The following is a 23,534-nucleotide window of genomic DNA, read 5'->3' as shown; positions in this document are numbered from 1 at the left end:
GCATTTCTAGGTGTCCTAATGACTGGGGATGCCACTGGCATTTACAGGCTGGGGCAGGGACACAAAGAACTGTCCCATATCCCATGTGACTTGCCAATATCACCATGGACATTGTGTTTATGGGTGTGATGTTCTGTTTATATTTATAGTCTAGAACGTGTTTTACATACAAACCGAGTTTTTGGTGTGGTTTTAATTTATACTGAATTTTCCAGGAATGCAACTTCTGAGGGGAGCTTGTAATTTGATTTGTTCACGTCTTTCCCAAAGTTGTTTATTTGCTGTTCTGGAAAAACATCAATACCACTCGTGATATGAGTCACTAGAGTGACATATAGTATCTACTACATCTGGACGATGCGCAAGAAACTAACTGCTTCATTATGTTTTCTAGTGTACTTGTGCCCAAAGGTTTACATATGGAAATATTTTATTATCAGTAACTTTTCCTGTAAAATTCTCTTTTATTTTACAGTTAGAGCATTCCATTTTTCTAGAAATTACATAAGTTAGAGAAGTTATATTATAAATGAAATTCATTTCACAGTGTGAAAGGGGTGTTACAAAGTTTTGGTTGCAAGGAGGGGACAGCCTTTAAAGTATTTTATAAAGACCCCATTTCTCAAACTGGTCCATTCTTCATAATAAACCAGGAGGTGAAAGAAATCAAAGAAAGATTGGACACATCTTCTTGAAGCATCAATTTTATTAAAAGACTTTTTGAGAGGCAAGGGTATGCCTAACTACTAAGTAATTTAAAACATTTTACTATCCAAACACCTAGACACCTAGATGTGAATTATGGATTGAATGCAAAATTAGCAAGAATTCCAATAAAACAGAAACCCTCTGTGTAAGACTGATAGGGAGCAGCCACTGGACACTGGGATCTGGGAGGTGGGGTCCCACTGATCTGCCTCAATTAGATCAGCAACTCTGTTTTATGAATCTGTTTTATGAACTGGGTCCCTGGGTAAGGTTTAGTTTGAACAAAGGAATTCCCCAACCCAAGAGGAATGGGAGAGTGTTGCAAGCCACTGGCCTGGTACACTCCCTGGTGAGTGGTCTAAGGTATGTCTCCCAAGGCAGGTGGTACCCTCTAGTCCTGGAGGCTGCAGACCTGACTGTCCCAGGTGTGGCCCTTGTACAAAGCCCAAACCGACTCACCTTCTTGGTTGTCAGGATACCCTGGTTGCTCTCAGGGTGGGTGGTGATGGTAAAATGGTCCCCGTTGTCACCTTCCACGATGCGGTAGGTAGCCTGCCATGCCGGTGAGTTGGGGGCATCCAGATCGGTCACTGTCAGCCTCTGCAGCTCGTGGCCCACTGCGTTCTCAGGCACACGGGCCTCGTACTGTCAGCGTGGGAAGCACAGCACAGTCAGAGCGGAGAGACTGACCACCTTGAGAGGCTGTTCCACTCTTCACTGGCTGTGAATCCTCCATCCAACTCCAGGGGCGCCCCATGCCGCTCACCCTTTCCTGGACCGCCCAACCCACTTATTGGGGTTTCAAGGCATGGATGGATGCAGAACATCCCAAGAGTCAGCCTCACAGCTGCTGGGACAGACCACGACAATCTTGGGCCTGCTTTCCCTACACCCAGGGGCCTGACGCTCCAGGAATCTCACTGATCTGGGTGCCCAAGGCCTCGCCATTGAGTAGTCACCTATATCTAGCTGAGATCAGAAAGGCATAAGGAAGGTGGCAAGAAGGGCTAGGTGTCTGATTGCTCTGGGGCACTGACCAGGAACTTTTTGGAAATTCTAGAACAGGTGGCAAAGATGGGGAAATCAGCTGTTGAGAACAAATTTTTAATCAGGCCTAAACAATGTTTAGCTGTCAGAGTTACCTACAGATGGAAGGGGGTGGGTGTCACCTTGACTGGCACTGACTCCTCTGTTATGTGAGGTGTACAAGCATTCACTGGGGGAACGTGGGCAGGTATAGGTGTGAGGCAAATTAGGACCTTCCATATCAACAAAGATTTTCATATTGAGCACTTGTGCACCTGGGATTGTGTTAAGAACTGTACATAGATTATTTCATTTAAAACTCAGAAAAATGCAGCAGGAGACAATGGAGCATCATCTCCATTTCACAGATTAGGAAATAGGGCACAGAGAGGTTAGGTAGTTCACCTCAGGTCACAAAGCTCACAAGTGCTGGAACTGGGACTTGAAGCAATGTAGGCTGGTTCCGGAGTTTCATCAGAAAGGAGAAACTTAGTCCTTCATCATCTGACAAGGGAAGAAGGAAGGAAGGGGCATTACCTGCTGGGGCTCAAACACAGGAGCGTTGTCATTGGCATCGAGGATTTCCACTATGGCCATAGCCGTGGTGCTGGAGCCGTCCCCGTTCATGTCCGTAGCCTGGATTGTCAGTGTGTACTCAGGGACTCTCTGGGGAGAAAAGGAGAGTGGAAGTGGAAGGCCACTGCACATTGCGCACAGCCTTGGGTATACGGGGAAGGAAGCGGAATGTTCCTCCCTCTAAGTGTTCTCTTGATTCCTGACCCACTGCTTGCCCACTGCAGAAAAGACCAGAAGCAAAGGGTGGAGGGGGAGGGGAACTGTGGATCCAAACGGTTCTCCTGGGCCTGTCGTGGGATGAAGCCTGGGCATGGCTTCCTGACCCTGGGCGGACGCAGAATGGGAGCTTTGAGTGTGGATTTGGGCAAAGGTATTAATTAGGGAACAGGAGGCAACTCTAATATCCATGGAGCTAATTCTGCTTTGTGGCACACACGGGACAAATCTGGGCAATGTGCGTGCTAAGTGAACCGGGCCGAGAGGAAATGAGAAAACCTGCAGAAAGTATTAAACGTCTGTGTTTTACAGCTGCCTCCTCAGCCTTAACGAGATGGTTTGGCAACGTGCCACTGGCCCGAGGGAGCTGCAGGACATCAATGTGGGACACAGCAGCAGCCATTCCCAGCTGACTTGGGTCCCCACTGCTCTGCCCTGGGCTTTGGGGGCAGAGGCTTCCGCTCTGAGTGTCAGACCCCAGCCTGGGCTAGCCTGGACAGGCAGCACCTTCCCGAAGGGCCACTTACCTCCCGGTCCAGGCCACTGGAGATGACGCTGATGGTGCCTGTGCTCCGGTGGACCGTGAACATGAGGTCCTTTGGCTCTTGACTATGGATGGAATAAGCAACCACCCCATTGTAGGTGTTGATGGCATCGTCCTCATCCGTGGCTGTCACCTGCATCACAGAAGTGCCTGGAGGGGAGAAGCGCTGCTGAGTGCACAACCTTCCCTTCCAGCTCCGATTCCAGCCTTGCCCACTTCTGGAACTCCAAGAGGCTCCACCCTGCTCGCTGGCTTGGCCCCATGTTCCACTCATGGCAGAGATTGCTAATTGGTGCCCATTTCCCATTCTCCCCTTCCTTCTTAGAAACATAATCCTCATAATCATTCTAGGCTGAGCACAAGCCCACCGGGAACCAAAACTATTTCGCTTCTTGCTGCTAGCTGTGGCCACGAGACTGAAATCTGACGAATGGGATATACAGCTTTGGGGGAAGCGTTTTTCTGAGTTAAGGGGCTTATTCTTCCCACCCCTTCCCTCCTTCCAGATATAATGGCCAGAGCTCCAGCAGCAACCATGAGGTAATCTTGGGAATAAAGCCAAAACAGCAGAGCAACGAGATGGAAGGAGCCTACTTCCCCCACATGTTAAAGCACCGTCCCAGCCCGGCTTGACCACCTCTAGGCTTCCTCAATACAAAGGGGGAAAAGGTTCCATATTGTTGAAGGTTCTGTTTTTCTTCCGGAAATGTCTATTATTGGCAACCTAACCAACTCACATTTCTCTGTAATTCTCCACAACTCAGAGACAAAGGGAGAGGAGGAGCCCTCCTCACCAGCACTGTCTTTGAGGTCATTAATGTCACCTAGTTCTCTAGTCTTTTGCCAGCCCCTCTCACCCTCTTCCCCAGCCTGACAATTCATCTTCTGCTTTCTCTCACCCTTTGCCACCCTCCTTGCAGCTGCCATTTCCCCAAAGAACCTCATGTCAGGTGCTTCATATCACACAGCAGTAGGCATGTGTTATTTCTAATCTTCACAGCTCTTTACGGTTGATATTATCCCCATTTTCAGGTGTGAAGATTGAGGCTCAGAGGTCAAGACCCTGCCCAGGGTCACAGCAGATGAGAGACAAAATCCAGATTCAAATATAGGTCTCTGCAGCTCCAAAGCTGCAGCTGGCTGATCATCTGAAGCTTCTGGGAAATTTTCAAATACACAGATTCTGGGGCTCTACTCCAGGATCATTCTTGTTTTTTTTTTTTTTTTTTTTTTTTTTTGCGGTACGCGGGCCTCTCACTGCTGTGGCCTCTCCCGTTGCGGAGCACAGGCTCCGGACGCGCAGGCTCAGCGGCCATGGCTCACGGGCCCAGCCGCTCCGCGGCATGTGGGATCTTCCTGGACCGGGGCACGAACCCGTGTCCCCTGCATCGGCAGGCGGACTCTCAACCACTGCACCACCAGGGAAGCCCCAGGATCATTCTTATTCAGGGATCTTGAGATGGAGTGGGGGAATCTGGATTTTTAAGAAGATCCCAGGTAATCTGAGGCACAGCCCAGGAAATCAGGTATGAAGGCTTCTTCCAGCCTTTAAGAGTCTGGGCTGATTCCAGAAGTGGACCCAAGGCCAGGTCTGGGCCCAGCAGACCTCTATAGCTGTGCCCTCCCCAGTCCTCTTACCGGGTAGTACCCCTTCCAAGATGCTCCCTCTGAAGACATCCTGGGTGAACTTGGGCTTGTGGTCATTCTGGTCTGTTACGATGATGGAGATGTTCATGGGCTCTTCCACGGAGGCACCGTTCTCCGACACAGCGTGGCCAAAGAGCTGTAGGTACACAGGCCTGGGGTCAGCCTGGCACTACCCTTCCTGGGGCCCTGCTTCTCGTTGGACGCTAAAGGTTACTTGCCTCATACTCGGCAATTTTCTCCCTGTCCAGTGGTTTATTCAACAGCAACCAGCCCGTTTCCTTCTCTATGGTGAAGACACCCTCAGGGGGGCTGTCTGCCCCAGGCCCCGTGATGCTGTAGAAAATCTTGGTGCCTCTGTCTTTATTAGATTTGAGCTGGAAGCAAAAGAAAATGGCAGCTGACAAAGTGACAAATATCTCTCTGTTGGGGAGGGGTGGAGAGGCACTGCCTGATTAGAAATTGCTCCCATCAGAGAGTTTCCCTCTGCGGGCCCCAGGGCTCAGTAGCAAGAAACCTCATATTCAGGCCTTTGAATGAGAGTCCCTGAAGACACCAATGACTCCCACGGAGAAGGCACAGTCATACCTGATGCAGCTTCTGGGGGAAGGGACCCTTGCCATTCTCAGGGACAAATATTGGCGGGACCACCCAATCTCTCTTGCGTCTTCGCAAGATACGTTTGGATGGGGAGATCTTCAATGCTTTCCTTTCCTGCAAGGAGAGAAGACCCCTTAACCCAGATGTGCAAACAACGGGAACATACCCAACATCCTCTCATCTACAGGGGCTCATGGCAAGGACAGAGGCCCAGATGGGTTTATTGTAAAAGAAAACTTGGAAATAATCTAAGTGTTCACTTATAGAGAAGGCTCAATTAAATACACTATAATACATCCATCTAGTGGAAATTGTATACAGCTTGAAAAATGAGGGATGTCTCTCTGTGCTGGCATGGAAAGATCTTTGATATATATCCATACTTAAGTGAAAAAGAACAAGATATGGAACAGCTTAATGTAGTTTAGTATTTTATTTAACAAACACTTACATAGGGCTTAATATGTGCCAGGCACTGTTCCATCTTTTGTGTAAAAGGGTGGGAAAATAAGGCATATATTCACATCTGCTTATATACAGACAAAGTCTGGGGGATACTAGAAGCTTATAACGGTGGTTATCTGTGAGAAGGGGATAGGCAGTGTACTGATGTATTTTTCAGTGCAAAAAGGAGGTGCAGACATGTGAATAGTATGTTAGTTTTGCATAAAAGAGGACCGAAAAGTTTATTTTATACCTATATATAATATATATAAATATATTTAATATAAATATAGAACAAATACATAAATTAGAAGGAAAGTAACAGGTCTTCTCTTTGAGGGGTAGAGAGGGCATTAGACATAGGGGGAGAAAAAAGGGGAGGTTATTCATTCTAAAACTTTTTAATATTTAAAAATTTGAACCATGTGGATATATTAGCTGCTCAAAAAATTAAATTAGACAAAACAAAGAAATGTGGCCAAGAGCCCCAGGTCCATCTTCCCAAAGGTTCATGAGATTGGCAGTCCTGTGTTGGGATCACCTTCAATTGCGGTTTACCGGCATGATATGGGAAAGAAGGAAAGGGAGATGGGACAGGGAATTCAAGGGAGGAAGGGCACTGGGCCATTACTCACAAAGCAGCTCTGGGCCCCCCTTGCCTGACTCTGGTGCCCCCTACTGGGCAGCTGCAAACACTACCCTGCTTAGATGGGTACCCACGCGCACAGCTATGGGCAACTGAGGTCTAACCCTGCGTCCTCTGCAGGGGTAACATGGCTCACAACAGCCACGGCAACCTCGGTCTCCTGGCCAGCAGCAAGCTGGGCATGCACGGAGAATGTCTTTCTTCTCTCCTGAAGGTGGACATGGTATTTTACCTGGACTGTTTTGTTGTTCAGAACAGTGAAGTCATCATCAGTCAGCAGGGCCGACTCTTGCCCAGGGCAGTCCGTGAAAACTACTGTGGGGAAGGGAGGAAAAGAGTATTAGGAAGGAGGGGCTTCTGGAAGATACCCCATGGGAGCCAAAACCTGAAACAGCCCCCTGACTAGATCAAGGACTATTGCAAGCCACTGCAGAAGGAGACTTGGCTTACTTCCTCTGACCAGCAATGTGATCAAATATGAGTTTCAGATGGGCTTCTGAGTTTGGTCTCAAGAGGGCGGACCACTTCCTGGTTTGTGGGCCGAAGAACCAAAATCATAGCTATTCAGCGACATTAGCCCCATGGAGTCTCACGAGACATAGAGTTGACCCAAGGTCACAGCTGGAGGCAGAAGATTTTAAGCATTTCCGAAGGCTATGAGTCTACATATGCGCTGTATGCATCCTGCTACACCGTCACCCACACAGATCATTCTGGATAACCTCGGGGTGTTTCAGTCTGTCATGTTCCTTCTGAATCCTCCCTGCTTGGCCGCCCTTTAAACAAGCACTCTGAGTTAATAACTACTATTCGTTAATCCGGAGACTGGGCCCATTTCATCTTTACAACTATGCTGCCAAGTTAGGTACGAGCTCCTTTACAAAGATGAGAAAACTGAGGTTCAGAAGCCAGGTCAGCCTGACTCCAAGGCATACGCTAGAGAGTATTCACAACCAATGTTCTTACCCACCCTTCCTTGTGGCCAAAGCATGGAGTCAGGAAACCTGCCAGGGGCTACAACTGGGCCCATCGGCAACATGCCCTGACCCAGGCGTTCCCATAACGCTGGCCCAGACACCAGTGCTCAGCAGCGTACTAGGCTGCAGGACGACAAGGACCAGAGGGACAGTGCTGTGCCATGGAAAGGTCAGCGTGAGCGCTCCCAACTGTCCTTTTTTGAAAAATTGTCCTTTAGTTTCAGATGATGACGACAATTGTTTTAAATAATCCTTCCCTAAAATAAGAAAGGATAACAGATGAGGGTTTTTAAACTACAAAAGTAATGTGACAGAAGCAAGAAGAACTACACTCCTGCAGCCTGTGGAACAAAAACCACATTCACAGAAAGACAGACAAGATGAAAAGGCAGAGGGCTATGTGCCAGATGAAAGAACAAGATAAAACCACAGACAAACAACTAAATGAAGTGGAGATAGGCAACCTTCCAGAAAAAGAACTCAGAAGAATGATAGTGAAGATGATCCAGGACCTCGGAAAAAGAATGGAGGCAAAGATCGAGGAGATGCAGGAAATGTTTAACAAAGACCTAGAAGAATTAAAGAACAAACAAACAGAGACGAACAATATAATAACTGAAATGAAAACTACACTAGAAGGAATCAGTAGCAGAATAACTGAGGCAAAAGAACGGATAAGTGACCTGGAAGATAGCATGGTGGAATTCACTGCTGTGGAACAGAATAAAGAAAAAAGAGTGAAAAGAAATGAAGACAGCCTAAGAGACCTCTGGGACAACATTAAATGCAACAACATTCACATTATAGGGGTCCCAGAAGGAGAAGAGAGAGAGAAAGGACCAGAGAAAATATTTGAAGAGATTATAGTCGAAAATTTCCCTAACATGGTAAAAGAAATAGTCACCCAAGTCCAGGAAGTGCAGAGGGTCCCATACAGGATAAACCCAAGGAGAAACACGCTGAGACGCATAGTAATCAAATTGGCAAAAATTAAAGACAAAGAAAAATTATTGAAAGCAGCAAGGGAAAAACGACAAATAACATACAAGGGAACTCCCATAAGGTTAACAGCTGATTTCTCAGCAGAAACTCTACAAGCCAGAAGGCAGTCACATGATATACTTAAAGTGATGAAAGGGAAGAACCTACAACCAAGATTACTCTTACCCGGCAAGGAGCTCATTCAAATTCGATGGAGAAATCAAAAGCTTTACAGACAAGCAAAAGCTAAGAGAATTCAGCACCACCAAACCAGCTCCACAACAAACGCTAAAGGAACTTCTCTAAGTGGGAAACACAAGAGAAGAAAAGGACCTAAAAAAACAAACCCAAAACAATTAAGAAAATGGTCATAGGAACATACATATCGATAATTACCTTAAACGTGAATGGATTTAATGCTCCAGTCAAAATACAAGGGCTTGATGAATGGATACAGAAACAAGACCCATCTATATGCTGTCTACAAGAGAGCCACTTCAGACCTAGGGACACATACAGACTGAAAGTGAGGGGATGGAAAAAGATATTCCATGCAAATGGAAATCAAAAGAAAGCTGGAGTAGCAATACTCATATCAGATAAAATAGACTTTAAAATAAAGAATGTTACAAGAGACAAGGAAGGACACTATGTAATGATCAAGGGACCAATCCAAGAAGAAGATATAACAATTATAAATATATATGCACCCAACATAGGAGCACCTCAATACATAAGGCAACTGCTAACAGCTATAAAAGAGAAAATCGACAGTAACACTTTAACACCTCACTTACAACAATGGACAGATCATCCAAAATGAAAATAAATAAGGAAACAGAAGCTTTAAATGACACAATAGACCAGATAGATTTCATTGATATTTATAGGACATTCCATCCAAAAACAGCAGATTACACTTTCTTCTCAAGTGCGCATGGAACATTCTCCAGGATAGATCACATCTTGGTCACAAATCAAACCTCAGTAAATATAAGAAAATTGAAATCATATCAAGCATCTTTTCTGACCACAATGCTATGAGATTAGAAATGAATTACAGGGAAAAAAACGTAAAAAACACAAACACATGGAGGCTAAACAATACGTTACTAAATAACCAAGAGATCACTGAAGAAATCAAAGAGGAAATCAAAAAATACCTAAGGACAAATGACAATGAAAACATGATGATCCAAAACCTTTGGGATGCAGCAAAAGCAGTTCTAAGAGGGAAGTTTATAGCTATACAAGCCTACCTCAAGAAACAAGAAAAATCTCAAATAAACAATCTAACCTTACACCTAAAGGAACCAGAGAAAGAAGAACAAACAAAACCCAAAGTTAGCAGAAGGAAAGAAATCATAAAGATCAGAGCAGAAATAAATGAAACAAATGAATGAAACAAAGAAAACAATAGCAAAGATCAATAAAACTAAAAGCTGGTTCTTTGAGAAGATAAACAAACAAACAAAAAGTAATGTGAACATGATGAAGTATTCAAACAGTATATAAGAGTATAACATTAATAAAAAAAGAGTATAACATTAAAAAGTAGAATTCCAAACAATATCCAGACTATACAGTGAACTCCTAAAACTCAAGAACAACAAAAAACAAACAACCCAATTAAAAATAAGTAAATAAAAAGGCAAAGGAGTTGAAAAGACATTTCTTCAAATAAGGTATACAAATGGCCAATAAGCATGTGAAAAAATGCTCAATATCATTAGTCATTAGGGAAATACAAATCAAAATAACAATGAGATACCACTTCATACCTACTAGGGTGGCAAAAAAAAAAGTAAATAATGAGTGTTGGCAAGATGTAAAGACATGGGAACCCTCCTGCACTGGGAATGTGAAATGGTGCAGCCACTGTGAAAAACAGTTTGGTGGCTCCTCAGAAGGTAAACATAAAATTACCACATGATCCAGCAATTCTACTTTTAGGCGTATACCTAAAAGAACTGAAGTAGGATCTCAAACAGATACTTGTACACATATTTTCATAGTATCACTATTCACAATAGCCAAAAGATGGAAACAACACAAGTGCCCATCAAGAGATGAATAGATAAACACAATGTGGTCTATACATACAAGGGAATATTATTCAGTCTTTAAAAGGAATAAAGTTCTGACACATGCTGCAACATGGAAGAATCTTGAAAACATTATGCTAAGTAAAATAAGCTAGTCACAAAAGGGCAAATACTGCATGATTCCACTTATATGACGTACCTAGAATACTCAAATTAATAGACATAGAAAGTAGAATAGAAGTTACCAGGGGCTGGAGAGAGAGGGGAATGGGTATTTATTGTTTAATGGGTACAGAGTTTCTGTTTGGGATGATGAAAAAGTTATAGAGACAGACTGTGGTGATGGTTGCACAACAATTTGAACGTACTTAACGTCACCGAATTGTTTAAAATGGTCAAATTTTATGTTATGCATATTTTACCTCAATAAAAAAAAAAAGTAGAAGTCTGATGTGGGAGTGTAAAATGGGATAGTCATTTTGGAAAACTGTCGAGCAGTATTTGCTGAAGCTAAATATACACCTTCCCCAAGACCCAGCAATTTTACTTTGAGGTATAGACCCAACAAAGATACATTCACTAAAAGACAAGTATTATAATAGCCACAGCAGCACTGTCTATAATAGCTAAAGACTGGAAATAGCCCAAATGTCCATCCAGGTAGAATGAATAAAAATATGGTGGAATATTCATATAATTAAATGAGTCAACCACAAGGACATACAACAACATGAATGAATCTTACAAACATGGTTGAGTGACAGAAGCCAGATACAAGAGAGGACACATGTATGATTCCATTAACATGAAGTTCAAAAGCAGGTAAAACTAACTTGGGTGAAAGAACTTAGGACACCGGCCATCTTTTGGGGAGAGGCTTAGCGCATGGAGGGGAGGAAGATGGAGGGCTTAAAAGCATACAGAGCTGCCTTCAGCTCCCCAGAGCCCCAGAGCTCACACACAGAGGCAGGTTCCTTCATGGGAAGGCTGGAGTGTGTCCCTGAGAAAGAGAAGATTGCTTAGATACCAGCCCTGCCTCCTTGACGACATCCTCACTGAGGAGTCACGAGCTGTGACAACATGCTCGGCCGGTGGGAGGAGGGGAAAGAGGGATCTCAGCCTGAGTCAGTTCCAAAGGGTCCCAGGGGCAGGGAGATTCCCAGAGTGACCTTGCCCTTTACCTCCAGCACACAGCTTTGTACTCTCATCTTCTGAGGAATCTTGCTTTGCCTTTGGGCTAAAAAAGACAAGGAATGATATGTGGCAGAGTTTAGATCATCTTAATACAGGGCAAAATTTAAATAATCTATGGGGCATGCACTCCATGGATTTTTTATCCAGCTATGCAAAATGTAAGCAGAAAGTAGAACTGCATATATAGTATATGTAACTATGCATGGGAAAAAATTTTAAAAAGACTGGAAGGAAATGAAGCTTCCCTATGACTGGGGTTACCAGCTACTTATTATCTTTATTTTTCTGTAGGTCCAAGTTTTCTCTTAACATGAATTGTGTTCCCCCCTCAAATTCATGTGTTGAAGTCCTAATACCTCAGAATGTGATTATATTTGGAAAAAGGACATTTAAAGAGGTGATTAAATTAAAATGAGGTTATTAGGGTGGGCCCTAATCCAGTATGATGAGTGTCCTTATAAGAGGAGGAAATTTGGACACAGACAATTACAGAGAGAAGACTATTTACAGACACATTGAGAAGACAGCCATCTACAAGCTAAGGAGAGAGGCCTCAACAGAAACCAGCCCTGCTGACACCTTGATCTTGGACTTCTAGCCTCCTGAGTTGTGACAAAATAAATTTCTGTGTTTAAGCCCCCAGTCTGTGTTCCTTTGTTACAGCAGCCCTAGCAAATGAATACAGCAAGCATCAATCTCAAGAGTCGAGAATCCCTCCCATCATGAATTACTATTATTAACAGCTAACATTTGTGTGTTTTTTAAAAATCTGTATGAATTTTAAAAATAAATTTATTTATTTATGGCTATATTGGGTCTTCGTTGCTGTGTGAGGATTTTCTCTAGTTGTGGCAAGTGTGGACTACTCTTCGTTGTGGTGTGTGGGCTTCTCATTGCGGTGGCTTCTCTTGCTGCGGAGCACAGACTCTAGGCGCGTGGGCTTCAGTAGTTGCAGCGTGTGGACTTCAGTAGTTGCGGCGCACGGGCCGTGGGCTTCAGTAGTTGCGGCATGCAGGCTCAGTAGTTGTGGTACACGGGCTTAGTTGCTCCGCAGCATGTGGGATCTTCCTGGACCTGTGTCCCCTGCCTTGGCACGCAGATTCTTAACCACTGCGCTACCAGGGAAGCCCTAACATTTGTATACTTTCTCATTTAATCTTCACCAAGCACCCTATAAAGTAGATTTTAACGCCCATTTTCTAAATTGGGAAAATGAGGGGTTAAATGCATTCACTGAAGTTACATAGCTAGGAAATGGAATGGCCAGAAGTGGTACCTAGACCTGTCTAGATTGAGTTGTTTATAGAATATGGTTATATTATCTTTCTGACACACCTGAGAATTTGTTTTCTTATTTCCTCTCTAACCCCCATTACCTGTGGTCCTTCTCCATCTATTGAAATAGCAAAGATTGATTTTTAGATGCCCAGTGAGGCAGTGTGATACTTGGAGAAAAGTACTAGATTCAGGGATAATAAGAGTAACTCTCTTACAGGTAGTTGTGAGGTAGTTACAGGTAGTTGTGAGGATTAAATGAGAATAAGTGTAAAGAACTCACAAATAGGATGCATTATGGCCAGGTCTGCTGTTAATACTATTAATAGTGATGGAGACCGCATCTTGTGCAGGCACTGACTTTAACTTGATGGGTGATCCTGGGAAACACACTTGAATTCTGTGGGCCCCAGAATCAATTGTTTGCTGAAGTTTCTGTTTTGTTTTGTTTTGCTTTTTGGCCATGCCGCATGGTTTGAGGGATCTTAGTTTCCTGACCAGGGATCGAACCCGTGCCCTTGGTAGTGAAAGTGCGGAGTCCTACCACTGGACCTCCAGGGAATTCCCATGTTTGCTGAGGCTTCGAGCCTAAGGCCTATCTTCCCTTAGTTTGAAGGGAGAGAAGCATGTTATAAAAAGATGTATTCAAGAATAGTAGGGGCTTCCCTGGTGGTGCAGTGGAATCCACCTGCCAATGCAAGGGACACGGGTTCGAGCCCTGGTCTGGGAAGATCCCACATGCTGTGGAGCAACTAAGCCTGTGCGCCACAACTACTGAGCCTGTGCTCTAGAACCCACGAGCCACAACTACTGAAGCCCACGTGCCACAGCTACTGAAGCCCGTGTGCCACAACCACTCAGTCTGCGCTCTAGAGCCCATGTGCCACAACTACTGAGCCCGTGTGCCACAGCTACTGAAGGCTGCACACCTAGAGCCCGTGCTCCACAACAAGAGAAGCCACAGCAATGAGAAGCCCGCACACTGCAACGAAGAGTAGCCCCTGCTCGCCACAACTAAAGAAAGCCTGCACCCAGCAACGAAGACCCAATGCAGCCAAAAATAAATAGATTAGTTAAAAATAATAATAATGGGACCAAAGACACTTTCTCCTTGATGTAAAAAGAAGAAAAGCTTAAAAGGGAACACCTAAACTCACTAGGTGATTCAGCATTGCTTAAAGCTGTGTTAAGGACACATGCAAAGGTCCCTCAAAACTCTGTTAGTTGGAACCATCAGCATGTTGATGCAGAACTTGAATTAACTTATTAGGAATTTAGGTTTTCTCATTTGGGAGATGAAAATTAGACTTCACAGAGTCATCCTGAATATCAAATAAGATAAAACCACAAAACCACAAATTTGTAAACCCCAGAACTTTATACGGACTCATAACACATGAGGAAATGGGGGTTCAGAGGTGAGATGGCTTGCCCAACATCATACAGCTAGTGAGTGGAATTAATTAGAACTCGGGGTGGTCATATTCTAAAGTAAGGTTCTTCAACACAGCATCCATCAAGAACTAGTAGAGTGTTTCCTAAGTGCCCAATATTCTTCTAAATACTAGGGATGCATTCAGGGAACAAAATGTGTATCTTCAAGTACCTTTAAGTTCTTATAGGATACTGCCTCCTGTCCAAAATCACCTTTCCACAGCTATCTACCAAAGTAATCAATAATGCATGGATTGTAATAGCAAAAGTCCAGACAACCTAAATGTCCATCAATGACAGATTAACTTTGTGTAATGCTAACATCCATACGAGAACACTGTGCAGCCATAAAAAGCTGTAAAAGATAAGGAAGCCCCTATGTATTGACGTGGAAAGATCTCTAAGACATGTTGTTAATTAAAAAAAAAAAAGATATGGGGACTTCCCTGGTGGCCCAGCTGTTAAGGCTGTGTGCTCCCAATGCAGGGCGCCTGGGATTGATCCCTGGTCAAGGAACTAGATCCCACATGCCGCGATGAAGATCTCCAATGTGGCAACGAAGATCCCGTGTGCTGCAACTAAAGACCCGGTGCAGCTTAATTAACTAACTAATTAATTAATTTAAAAAGATATGGAGCAATGTAGTCTATGCTAACATTTGTATTTTAAAATAAATACTTCTGGAAGGTGACCCCAAAAAACTGGGTTTATGGGTGGAGAAGCTAGTAGCTAAGCAACAGGAAAGAGACTTTACTGTGTACCCTTCTGAATTTTGACCCACATGAATGCATTAGCTATTCAAACACTGATAAAAAATAAAAATTAACTGTCACTTTTCCCATTCTTAAAACAGCCCTCTTCCTAAGGGAAGGTCTTCAGCTAGCAGAGGGGCTGGTCAGATAAGCCTGTCAGGTTTTTCACTTAATGAGTACCTCTCAATGAACTCTCCAATCCTGTCCCACCAAGTTACCCAGCAGGGGGCTAATGCCTTAATCCCCCAAACTCTAAAAGCTGCCAGAAACCCAGAAACCGTCTTCCTGCTGTCTACAAAATCTGCCCACCAGGAATGTACGGTACACTTCACTACGGTGTTTGCTGGCACATCTCCATTGTTTTATGGGTCCAAACATTTGTAGCACAGTATCTGGGCTGTCCATCTATTTTTAGAGGGGACAGTGCCAACAATCAAGGAGAAGTCAGTGGTCAGGTACTTCAATTGTACGTGCCTCCCACGCAGGCTGCAACATTCCAGCTGCCCCATCAGCCCTCAGCCACATTCAGCTGGGTGCAGAATACAACCAAGGGGCATGAGTCAGGCAGGCAGGAACAAGCTTCAAAGACACACTCTGCCCGAGACACCCAGTTAAGTGTTTTCTTATCCAAGTCCTCAAAAAACAACCCACAAGGTAGATACTACTCCCCTATAACTGACAACTCAGGAAACAAGAGACTGCCCTGGGGTTGAAGTGCCTCAGGAAGCAGCTTCAGAGAGGAGAGCAAAGTACACGAAGCCCCACAACTCGGAAGCAGCAGGACCAGATTTCAAATCCTAAAGGCAGAGGCAGATGAGTGATGAAGAATATGGGATTTGGAGTCCAAAAGACTTGGGTTCACATCCATGTCGTGTGAACGTACAGAAGCTGTTTTCTCATCTGGAAAATGGGAATAATACCTACCTCATAAGATTATTGGCAGGAATAAGTGGGATAATGTTCACACTGCACTGAGCACTGTGTCTGGCCCAGAGTAAGCCCTCAATAAGAGGGACCTTTAGCCTACTCACAATTAACCAGGGCTTCTGACTCCAAGTCCATGCCTCTCTCTACACCATAGAGAAACCATCTCTCAGAGTGGGCATGGGGTTAGTTATAGCCATGTGCTTTACCTAAGGGCTGAAGCACGGAAGGGAAAAGGGGATACACAGAACCAAAGAGCATAACAGGGAGCTGGCTCAGTCTGCGTTTGGAGAGGACTGTTTCGTAGGGGCTGCTCCATGGTTTATTGGGAGAGGCAAAGGATGGAGATCTCACAGCCAATCTGACCTGCCCAGGGAAACTCGCTGAGGTACCTGTAGAAACATGAGCAGTTTTCTTTGTAAGCCATGAGTCACACAGAGGCTGGTAAACGGTAAGCCCTGGGGCAGATCATTACAACTTCCTCCCAGATGCTTCTTGGCACTACTGGCTTGTATCACTGGTTTCAAAATGAAGTTGATCTGAAACCAGGTCTCATCATTACTCACCCTCCTTCTACCCTACCTTCTCACAGCTAGTGAAGGAAGCTGATTCCCGTTCCTGACTGCAGCCTAGCTCCACAAGGCCACAAATCTTGGCCAAGTCATGGAGGCATGAATGGGCTCGTGTCAAACTCTTTCTGGGACAAGTTGGTGAGCACTGACGAGCACATGGGGCAATAGTTCAGATCTTAAGGCTGAAAAACAGAGACGTAAACATAGCTCTTATTTCCATACCCACCTAGGACCTTAAAGTCATGTGACAGCTTTAAACTCAGTTTCTTCCACAGAGATTCTGAACCAAAAAGTCGATGAACCTGATGAAGATGTAGGTATTTGTACCACTATAAACTGATAGGTTTCAGCACTGAGCCTGAACATACAATTCCTACAATACTGTTGGGGAAGGGAGTTAGTAACCTGAGACAGCGTCTAGAGATTTTGTTTGTTTGTTTGTTTTAATCAAAGCCTTGTGTATCTGCACTAGATAGAAACATCCAAGGGAACCAGGAGTCCCCGGCCTGTGCTCAGAGCTTCTCTCTAAAGACCATCCTGCCAAGCCTGGCCTCAGATCCTGAGCTGGCGCCACTATAAAACTTGGGCAAGAAGGGTTGAATCCCTGGAGTACTAGAGCTGTTGAAAGAAGAAAGCTTTTTAAATAGACTTTTAAGAATTAATGGATATTAGGCTGGGAACTCATCCCAGGCCTGCTTTTAGGTTGGAATTGCCTAGACACTTCCAAACTCTCAAGGAAACACCCATGAAGGTCAGAAGCTTGTCTTCTCAGCCATGACATAGAGGTGCTATGTAGTCCCAATGTCGAACCTTACTGGATGTTCTGGCAAAATAAAACCACCCAACTCTCAGGGGTAAATGTCCTTCAAGTGATCAACACTTGATCACTTTATCACTCGACAGTTTTCCTATTGATCTTTGGGCATTTTAATGAGAAGGGAAGAGTAATATCAGTTTGAAAGTGTTGTGGCCAAAAGGCATCTTGTTGGGGAATGAGGGAGACACTGTCAAAGGTGCTTCCATTCTAGCTTGGTCTAGAGACACACCTAGTTTATAAAGTAAACAAACTTGTCCTTGTAGCTATCACTACTTTCTGTTAAGGGACTGGGATAAGAAGGTGCAAGGGGAAAGTATATGGCATTGCCTTGAAAGAAGATTCTGGCATTTTCCTGAGTAAAACTACCCGTAGAAAAAAGTTCACTTACTAGGAAATACAAATTAAAAGGACAAATGTTGTGAAATACTTAGGGAATGGATGCTGCTATACATTGTTAGGGGGTGGGGGAAATGTATATCGACAAAAACTTTTGCGCTATTAAGCCTTAAACAAGTCCTTCGACCCAAGAATTGTGCCAGGAAGTCATCCAAGATGTGACAAAACCATACCTGCACGGATGTTCATGACTGTTGCTTAGTGTTTTAAAAAAAAAGTCTCAACAACTTAACTTTCAACAGAATACTTAATTACGTGTGCTACAGTCACTCAAATGTCTCATCTACAGCCTTAAATATTGTAAAAAAGTATCAAGGGAAAACAGTGCTCTGCTCAGGGGAAAAAGGTCACAAAACAGCCATTCATTCATTCATTCATTCACTCACTCACTCATTTACTTACTTACTTATTTATTTATTTTTGCGGAACGCGGCCCTCTCACTGTTGTGGCCTCTCCCGTTGCGGAGCACAGGCTCCGGATGCGCAGGCTCAGCTGCCATGGCTCATGGGCCCAGCCGCTCCGCGGCATGTGGGATCTTCCCGGACCGGGACACGAACCCGTGTCCCCTGCATCAGCAAGCGGACTCTCAACCACTGTGCCACCAGGGAAGCCCTATTTATTTATTTTTATTGGAGTAAAATTGCTTTACAATGTTGTGTTAGTTTCTGCTGTACAATGAAGTGAATCGGCTATATGTATACCTATATCCCCTCCCTCTTGGACCTCCCTCCTCACCCTTCCCCCCATCTAGGTCATCATAGAGCACCGAGCTGAGCTCCCTGTGCTATACAGCAGCTTCCCACTAGCTATCTATTTTACACATGGTAGTGTAATTATGTCAAACCTAATCTCCCACTTCGTCCCACCCTCCCCTTCCCCCTCTGTGTCCACATGTCCATTCTCTACGTCTATGTCTCTATTCCTGCCCTACAAATAGGTTCATCTGTACCATTTTTCTAGATTCCACATATATGCGTTACTATACAATACTTACAAAACAGCCACTTATAGTTTATAGCCTGAGCCTGACAATCATAAAATATTAATATCTTTATACTCGTTAAAAAAGGGGGGTGGTGGTGGAGCCGTGGCACCAGGAAAGCAGACTAGCTCTCTCCAGAACCAATGACTTTCCAGGCCAAAGAAGCCCAAGAGGAACTTCTCTGGTGGCACAGTGGTTAATAATCTGCCTGCCAGTGCAGGGGACGTAGGTTCGATCCCTGATCTTTGAAGCTCCCACAGACCGTGGAGCAACTAAGCCCGTGCACCACAACTACTGAGCCTGCGCTCTAGAGCCCGAATGCCACAACCACTGAGCCCATGAGCCACAACTACTGAAGCCCACATGCCTAGAGCCCGTGCTCCGCAACAAGAGAAGCCACCACAATGAGAAGCCCGCGCACCACACAAAGAGTAGCCCCTACTTGCTGCAACTAGGGAAAGCCTGTGCGTAGCAACGAAGACTCAACACAGCCAAAAATAAATAAATAAGTTTATTAAAAAAAAAAAAAAAGAAGTCCAAGATGGTGGAGGGTGAGCAGAATCTGATCTCAGGAGACTAATGGGCAGAGGCTGCAAGGCATGCGGGCGGGGGTGTGTGTGTGTTGAGGGGGGACATGGGGAGCCCACGAGGCATGCTAGGACCCCAAGGGGCTATCCCGTGGCATGCCGGGAGATAAAGCACCCCACATGTCCTGCCACAGCCGTTTGTGGCCCTCAGAGGAGCCAGAGTGATTCCCTAAAGCAGAGAGCAGTGCAAGCGGACCTGCCTCCCTGGGTGTTCATGATGATCCGTCACCACAAGGTCACCACCTTGGGGGATGCTAAGAAGTCAAGCACAGTGCTGGAGCTGAAGCGCTTGGTGAAAGGCATTCTTAAGTGGCCACCGGCGCGAGGAGCAGCTTTACACAGATGACAGCTCCTAGACAAGAGCATGACCCTGGGGGAGTGTGGCTACGCCTGGCAGACGCCTCCATCTATACACCATTCACCCTGGACCTGGATCTTCCTGCAGATGGCGCCGATGGGGCATTTAAGGCCCTCAGCCTGTAGCCCTTCTCTGATCCACTGAAGTAGAATATGAAGCTGGATTGTTAGGAAAGTCAGGCAGGAGGGCGAGCTGTGGGGCAATGAAGCAGTGGGACTCGGCCCCTCTCCTTCAGATAGATATCTTCAAGAAAGACTTGATTAGGGAAATGGACCCGGAAGATCTATTAAAAATGTTCATTTGAAATGACAGGTCCTTTATGGGTGGTGGACCTCCATTCTGCTTATCTTCCAGTTTTTCCATAGTAAACATGTATTTGATTTGCAATCAGAAGGAGATGTTGTGATTTCCCCCCACCTCTGACTAGTATATGGCAACCCCATGTTGTTAAGGAGAAAGCAATTCTTTCTAGGGGAGTTTTGCATCTCTGCAGAAAGCTCTTTGGAAAGATCTACACTACTCAGGTTCCTCCTCACGCTTGGGAGCTGGGTCCTCCCTTATAATCCCCAGAGAGAAACCCAAGCAGAGCTATATTTGACAGCACTCTGGGAGTTCCAAACATGGCTGACACAAAGTTCATTGTTAGGTGTGCTGTCAATGATTCCCACCCACAAGAATGAGAGCAGAGATCCCAGCAATCAACCTGGGACCTCTGGGACACCAATTAAGGGTCTGGTGGGTGAAAGTGCTGCACATTGGCCCTGCAGCTTTGGGCAAGTCACTTCATATTTAAGCTGTTAACAGTAAGCACCCAACAAATATAAGCCCTTGGTGATTTCCAGTATCTAAAATGGGAACACACACACACACACACACACACACACACACACACACACACAGGCTCTTGTTACGGCCAAATAAGACATATTGTGCTTTTTAAAGCACAATTAAGTATTCAAAACGAGGGATGGTAATTTAAAAAGCAAAACAAAAGAACAAGAAGGTAAAGGTCATTCAGAATCCTGAGGTAAGCAGAAAATTAAGAAAAAAAAAAACGATCACTTTCCATTGAGACAAGCATTGGAAGTTAAATTCAAAATGCCATGCTTTCAGGAATTCCCTGGCAGTCCAGTGGTTAGAACTTGGCTCTTTCACTGACAAGGCCCAGGTTCAATCGCTGGTCAGGGAACTAAGATCCCTGCAACCTGTGGGGACAAAGGTAGGGTGGAATGCCATGCTTTCATTCACATTTCACTAGTTTGTTCCTTCTTTTAGATCCTCTCTAAAAGAGATATATTCATCTCTTCACAGTGACCTTCACGATATCACAGAGCAACAGTTCCCAAATACAACTGATAAAATCACCTGGAGAACTTTAAAAAAAACTCAGATTCCCTGCTTCCAGCCCACCCATCACTTCTACTGAGTCAGTTTCTGGAGGTGTATTTAGGGAAGACAGTTTATTGTTTTTTGGGGGGGGTTTAAAAAATAAATGTATTTATTTATTTTTTGGCTGCGTTGGGTCTTTGCTGTTGCATGCGGGTTTTCTCTAGTTGCGCACAGCAGGGGCTACTCTTTGTTGCAGTGCGTGGGCTTCTCATTGCAGTGGCTTCTCTTTTTGCAGACCACGGGCTCTAGGTGCATGGGCTCAGTAGTTGTGGCCTGTGGGCTCTAGAGCGCAGGCTCAGCAGTTGTGGCACATAGGCTTAGGTGCTCTGCAGCATGTGGGATCTTCCCGGACCAGGGCTCGTAATTGTCTCCCCTGCATTGGCAGGCGGATTCTTAACCACTGCGCCACCAGGGAAGCCCAGTTTATTGGTTTTTTAAAGTTCCTGATTCTCACCTTTATTTCTCGTAAGCAGGTAAATTGGTATGGATTTTTGAGGGCACTTCAGAATATGTATTAAAATTTCAAAGGTCCAGATTCTTCCTCTGACCAACATATATATCTGTCTTTTCAATATCTCCCCCTGGATGCTTTAAAGGCATAATCCATAATCTTAAAATCATGTCAAAAAGCAAATTCATGATCTTCTTTACTCTTGCCCTAAATATAGTCCTTTTCCAGTGTCTCTCCCAGGGAATGCACTCAGCTACACAAATCCAAAATCTGGGCCTCAGAAGCAGCCCAGAGTCTGTGTCTTGAGTACCCAGACTTAAATTTTGGTTCCAGTGACAGACTTTGGGCAAGTATGTTTCTATACCTAGAAGATGGGAATGATGCTAGTAATACCTACCTCAGTTAAATGAGTTAATATTTAGCACAGTGCCTAGTGTATTGTTGTCTAGCACCTTCTTCCTTGACCATTTCTCCCTCAGACTCCCCTTCGCAGTCAATCACCAAGACTCATGCCTCTCCATCTCTACCTCCCTAACCTTAGTACTTACTATATCATTTTTAGCCTAAATGAGTACAAAATCCTCCATTTTAAAAAAAGGATCTTTTAAAAACGCAACAGATGATACATTTGAGAAAATAAGATCACTTCCTTGTTTGAAACTCATCAGTGATGTGCCATTGTTCTCAGGATAAAACCCCAAATCTATAATGTGCCCAATCCCTATCTCCATTGTCTAGCCACAATGGTCCTCTTCTTAAGTGCCTCATAACCCCTTACCACAGGGCGTTTGCACATGCTGCTCCTTCTGTCTAGAACAGTGTCTCCCTACATTCCCATTCCAATTCTACCCAGTTAACTCCCAACATCTTTCAGACCCTAATTCGCAAGTTACTTTCTCAGGGAAACTTTCCCTCAACCCTCCCAAAGTAGATCAGTTTCCCCTGTTAAAAACTCTCCTAGCTCTATGTAACTCTCTTCCATAGAATTCATTACAACTTGTAATGATATGTTTACTTGCTATTATCTAATTGCCTATCTCCCTTACTAGTCTCTATAATGCCCAAAGGCAAAGACTGTGTTAGAATCTGCTTGTCACTATATCCCAACACCTAGCACTGGTGCCTGATACAAAGTAGGCATTCAATAATTGTTGAATGAACTATGAAAGTCCTTTGACCCACCAATTTTTCTTCTAGGAATGCAGTCTAAAGATGTAAGTATACAAACTAGTCTAGCTGTAACAACACTGTTATGATCACTACCACTAACACCTGACATTTATTTATCTACTACATGCTTTTTCATACCCTAACTCATTTAATCCTCACTACAGCCTATGAGATCCCCATTATTACCCCTATTTTACAGATGAGGAAACTGAAGCATAGAGGTTAAGCAAATTTACCCAACCCTTACAGCTAGTAAGTAGACAAACAGATTTAACCCAGGCACAGTGGCTCTGGAACTCCAGCTCAGACACTCTATACATTATAATAGTTATATTTTATGCAAACTTCAATTGTCAAAATTTGAAATGGTGCTGTAAATATTAAAGTCTCACTTTGTATGCAAAGTTTGAAGAAATGCAAATCTCCCAAATTAAGAAAAAGTGTAAAAAGTCACATAATTTCAATACAAGAGAGACTAGGGGGCTTCCCTGGTGGCGCAGTGGTTGAGAGTCCGCCTGCCAATGCAGGGGACGTGGGTTCGTGCCCCGGTCCGGGAAGATCCCACATGCCGCGGAGCGGCTGGACCCGTGAGCCATGGCCGCTGAGCCTGCGCGTCCGGAGCCTGTGCTCCGCAACGGGAGAGGCCACAACAGTGAGAGGCCCGCGTACCGCAAAAAAAAAAAAAAAAAAAAAAAAAAAAAAGAGAGACTAGGGCTTCCCTGGTGGCGCAGTGGTTAAGAATCCACCTGCCAATGCAGAGGACATGGGTTCGAGTCCTGGTCCAGGAAGATCCTACGTGCCACGGAGCACCTAAGCCTGTATGCC

The 23,534-nt window shown here is 44.6% G+C and overlaps 1 protein-coding gene across 4 annotated transcripts in view; it reads right to left on the bottom strand.

Annotated features, from left to right (window-relative positions):
* The window catches only part of CDH3 (cadherin 3), a 98,205-nt gene that overhangs the window by 10,803 nt on the left and 63,868 nt on the right, over nucleotides 1-23,534 (bottom strand). For 3 of the 4 annotated variants that reach the window (XM_032612460.1, XM_032612461.1, XM_032612459.1), the window contains 7 exons: nucleotides 6,637-6,719; nucleotides 5,303-5,428; nucleotides 4,936-5,091; nucleotides 4,709-4,853; nucleotides 3,054-3,220; nucleotides 2,272-2,400; nucleotides 1,168-1,353 (listed from right to left, as the gene is read on the bottom strand). In XM_032612460.1, coding sequence (XP_032468351.1) covers nucleotides 1,168-1,353; nucleotides 2,272-2,400; nucleotides 3,054-3,220; nucleotides 4,709-4,853; nucleotides 4,936-5,091; nucleotides 5,303-5,428; nucleotides 6,637-6,719 — 992 coding nt within the window. Of the gene's footprint in view, nucleotides 1-1,167; nucleotides 1,354-2,271; nucleotides 2,401-3,053; nucleotides 3,221-4,708; nucleotides 5,092-5,302; nucleotides 5,429-6,636; nucleotides 6,720-23,534 lie in introns of all 4 variants that reach the window. The other variant, XM_032612462.1, reaches the window with a different exon arrangement.

This window comes from Phocoena sinus, chromosome 19 (assembly GCF_008692025.1).
Source record: "Phocoena sinus isolate mPhoSin1 chromosome 19, mPhoSin1.pri, whole genome shotgun sequence".
Classification (NCBI taxonomy): Eukaryota; Metazoa; Chordata; class Mammalia; order Artiodactyla; family Phocoenidae; genus Phocoena; species Phocoena sinus.
The sequence above is the reverse complement of the archived record's forward strand: the minus strand, read 5'-3'. Positions and strand labels throughout refer to the sequence as shown.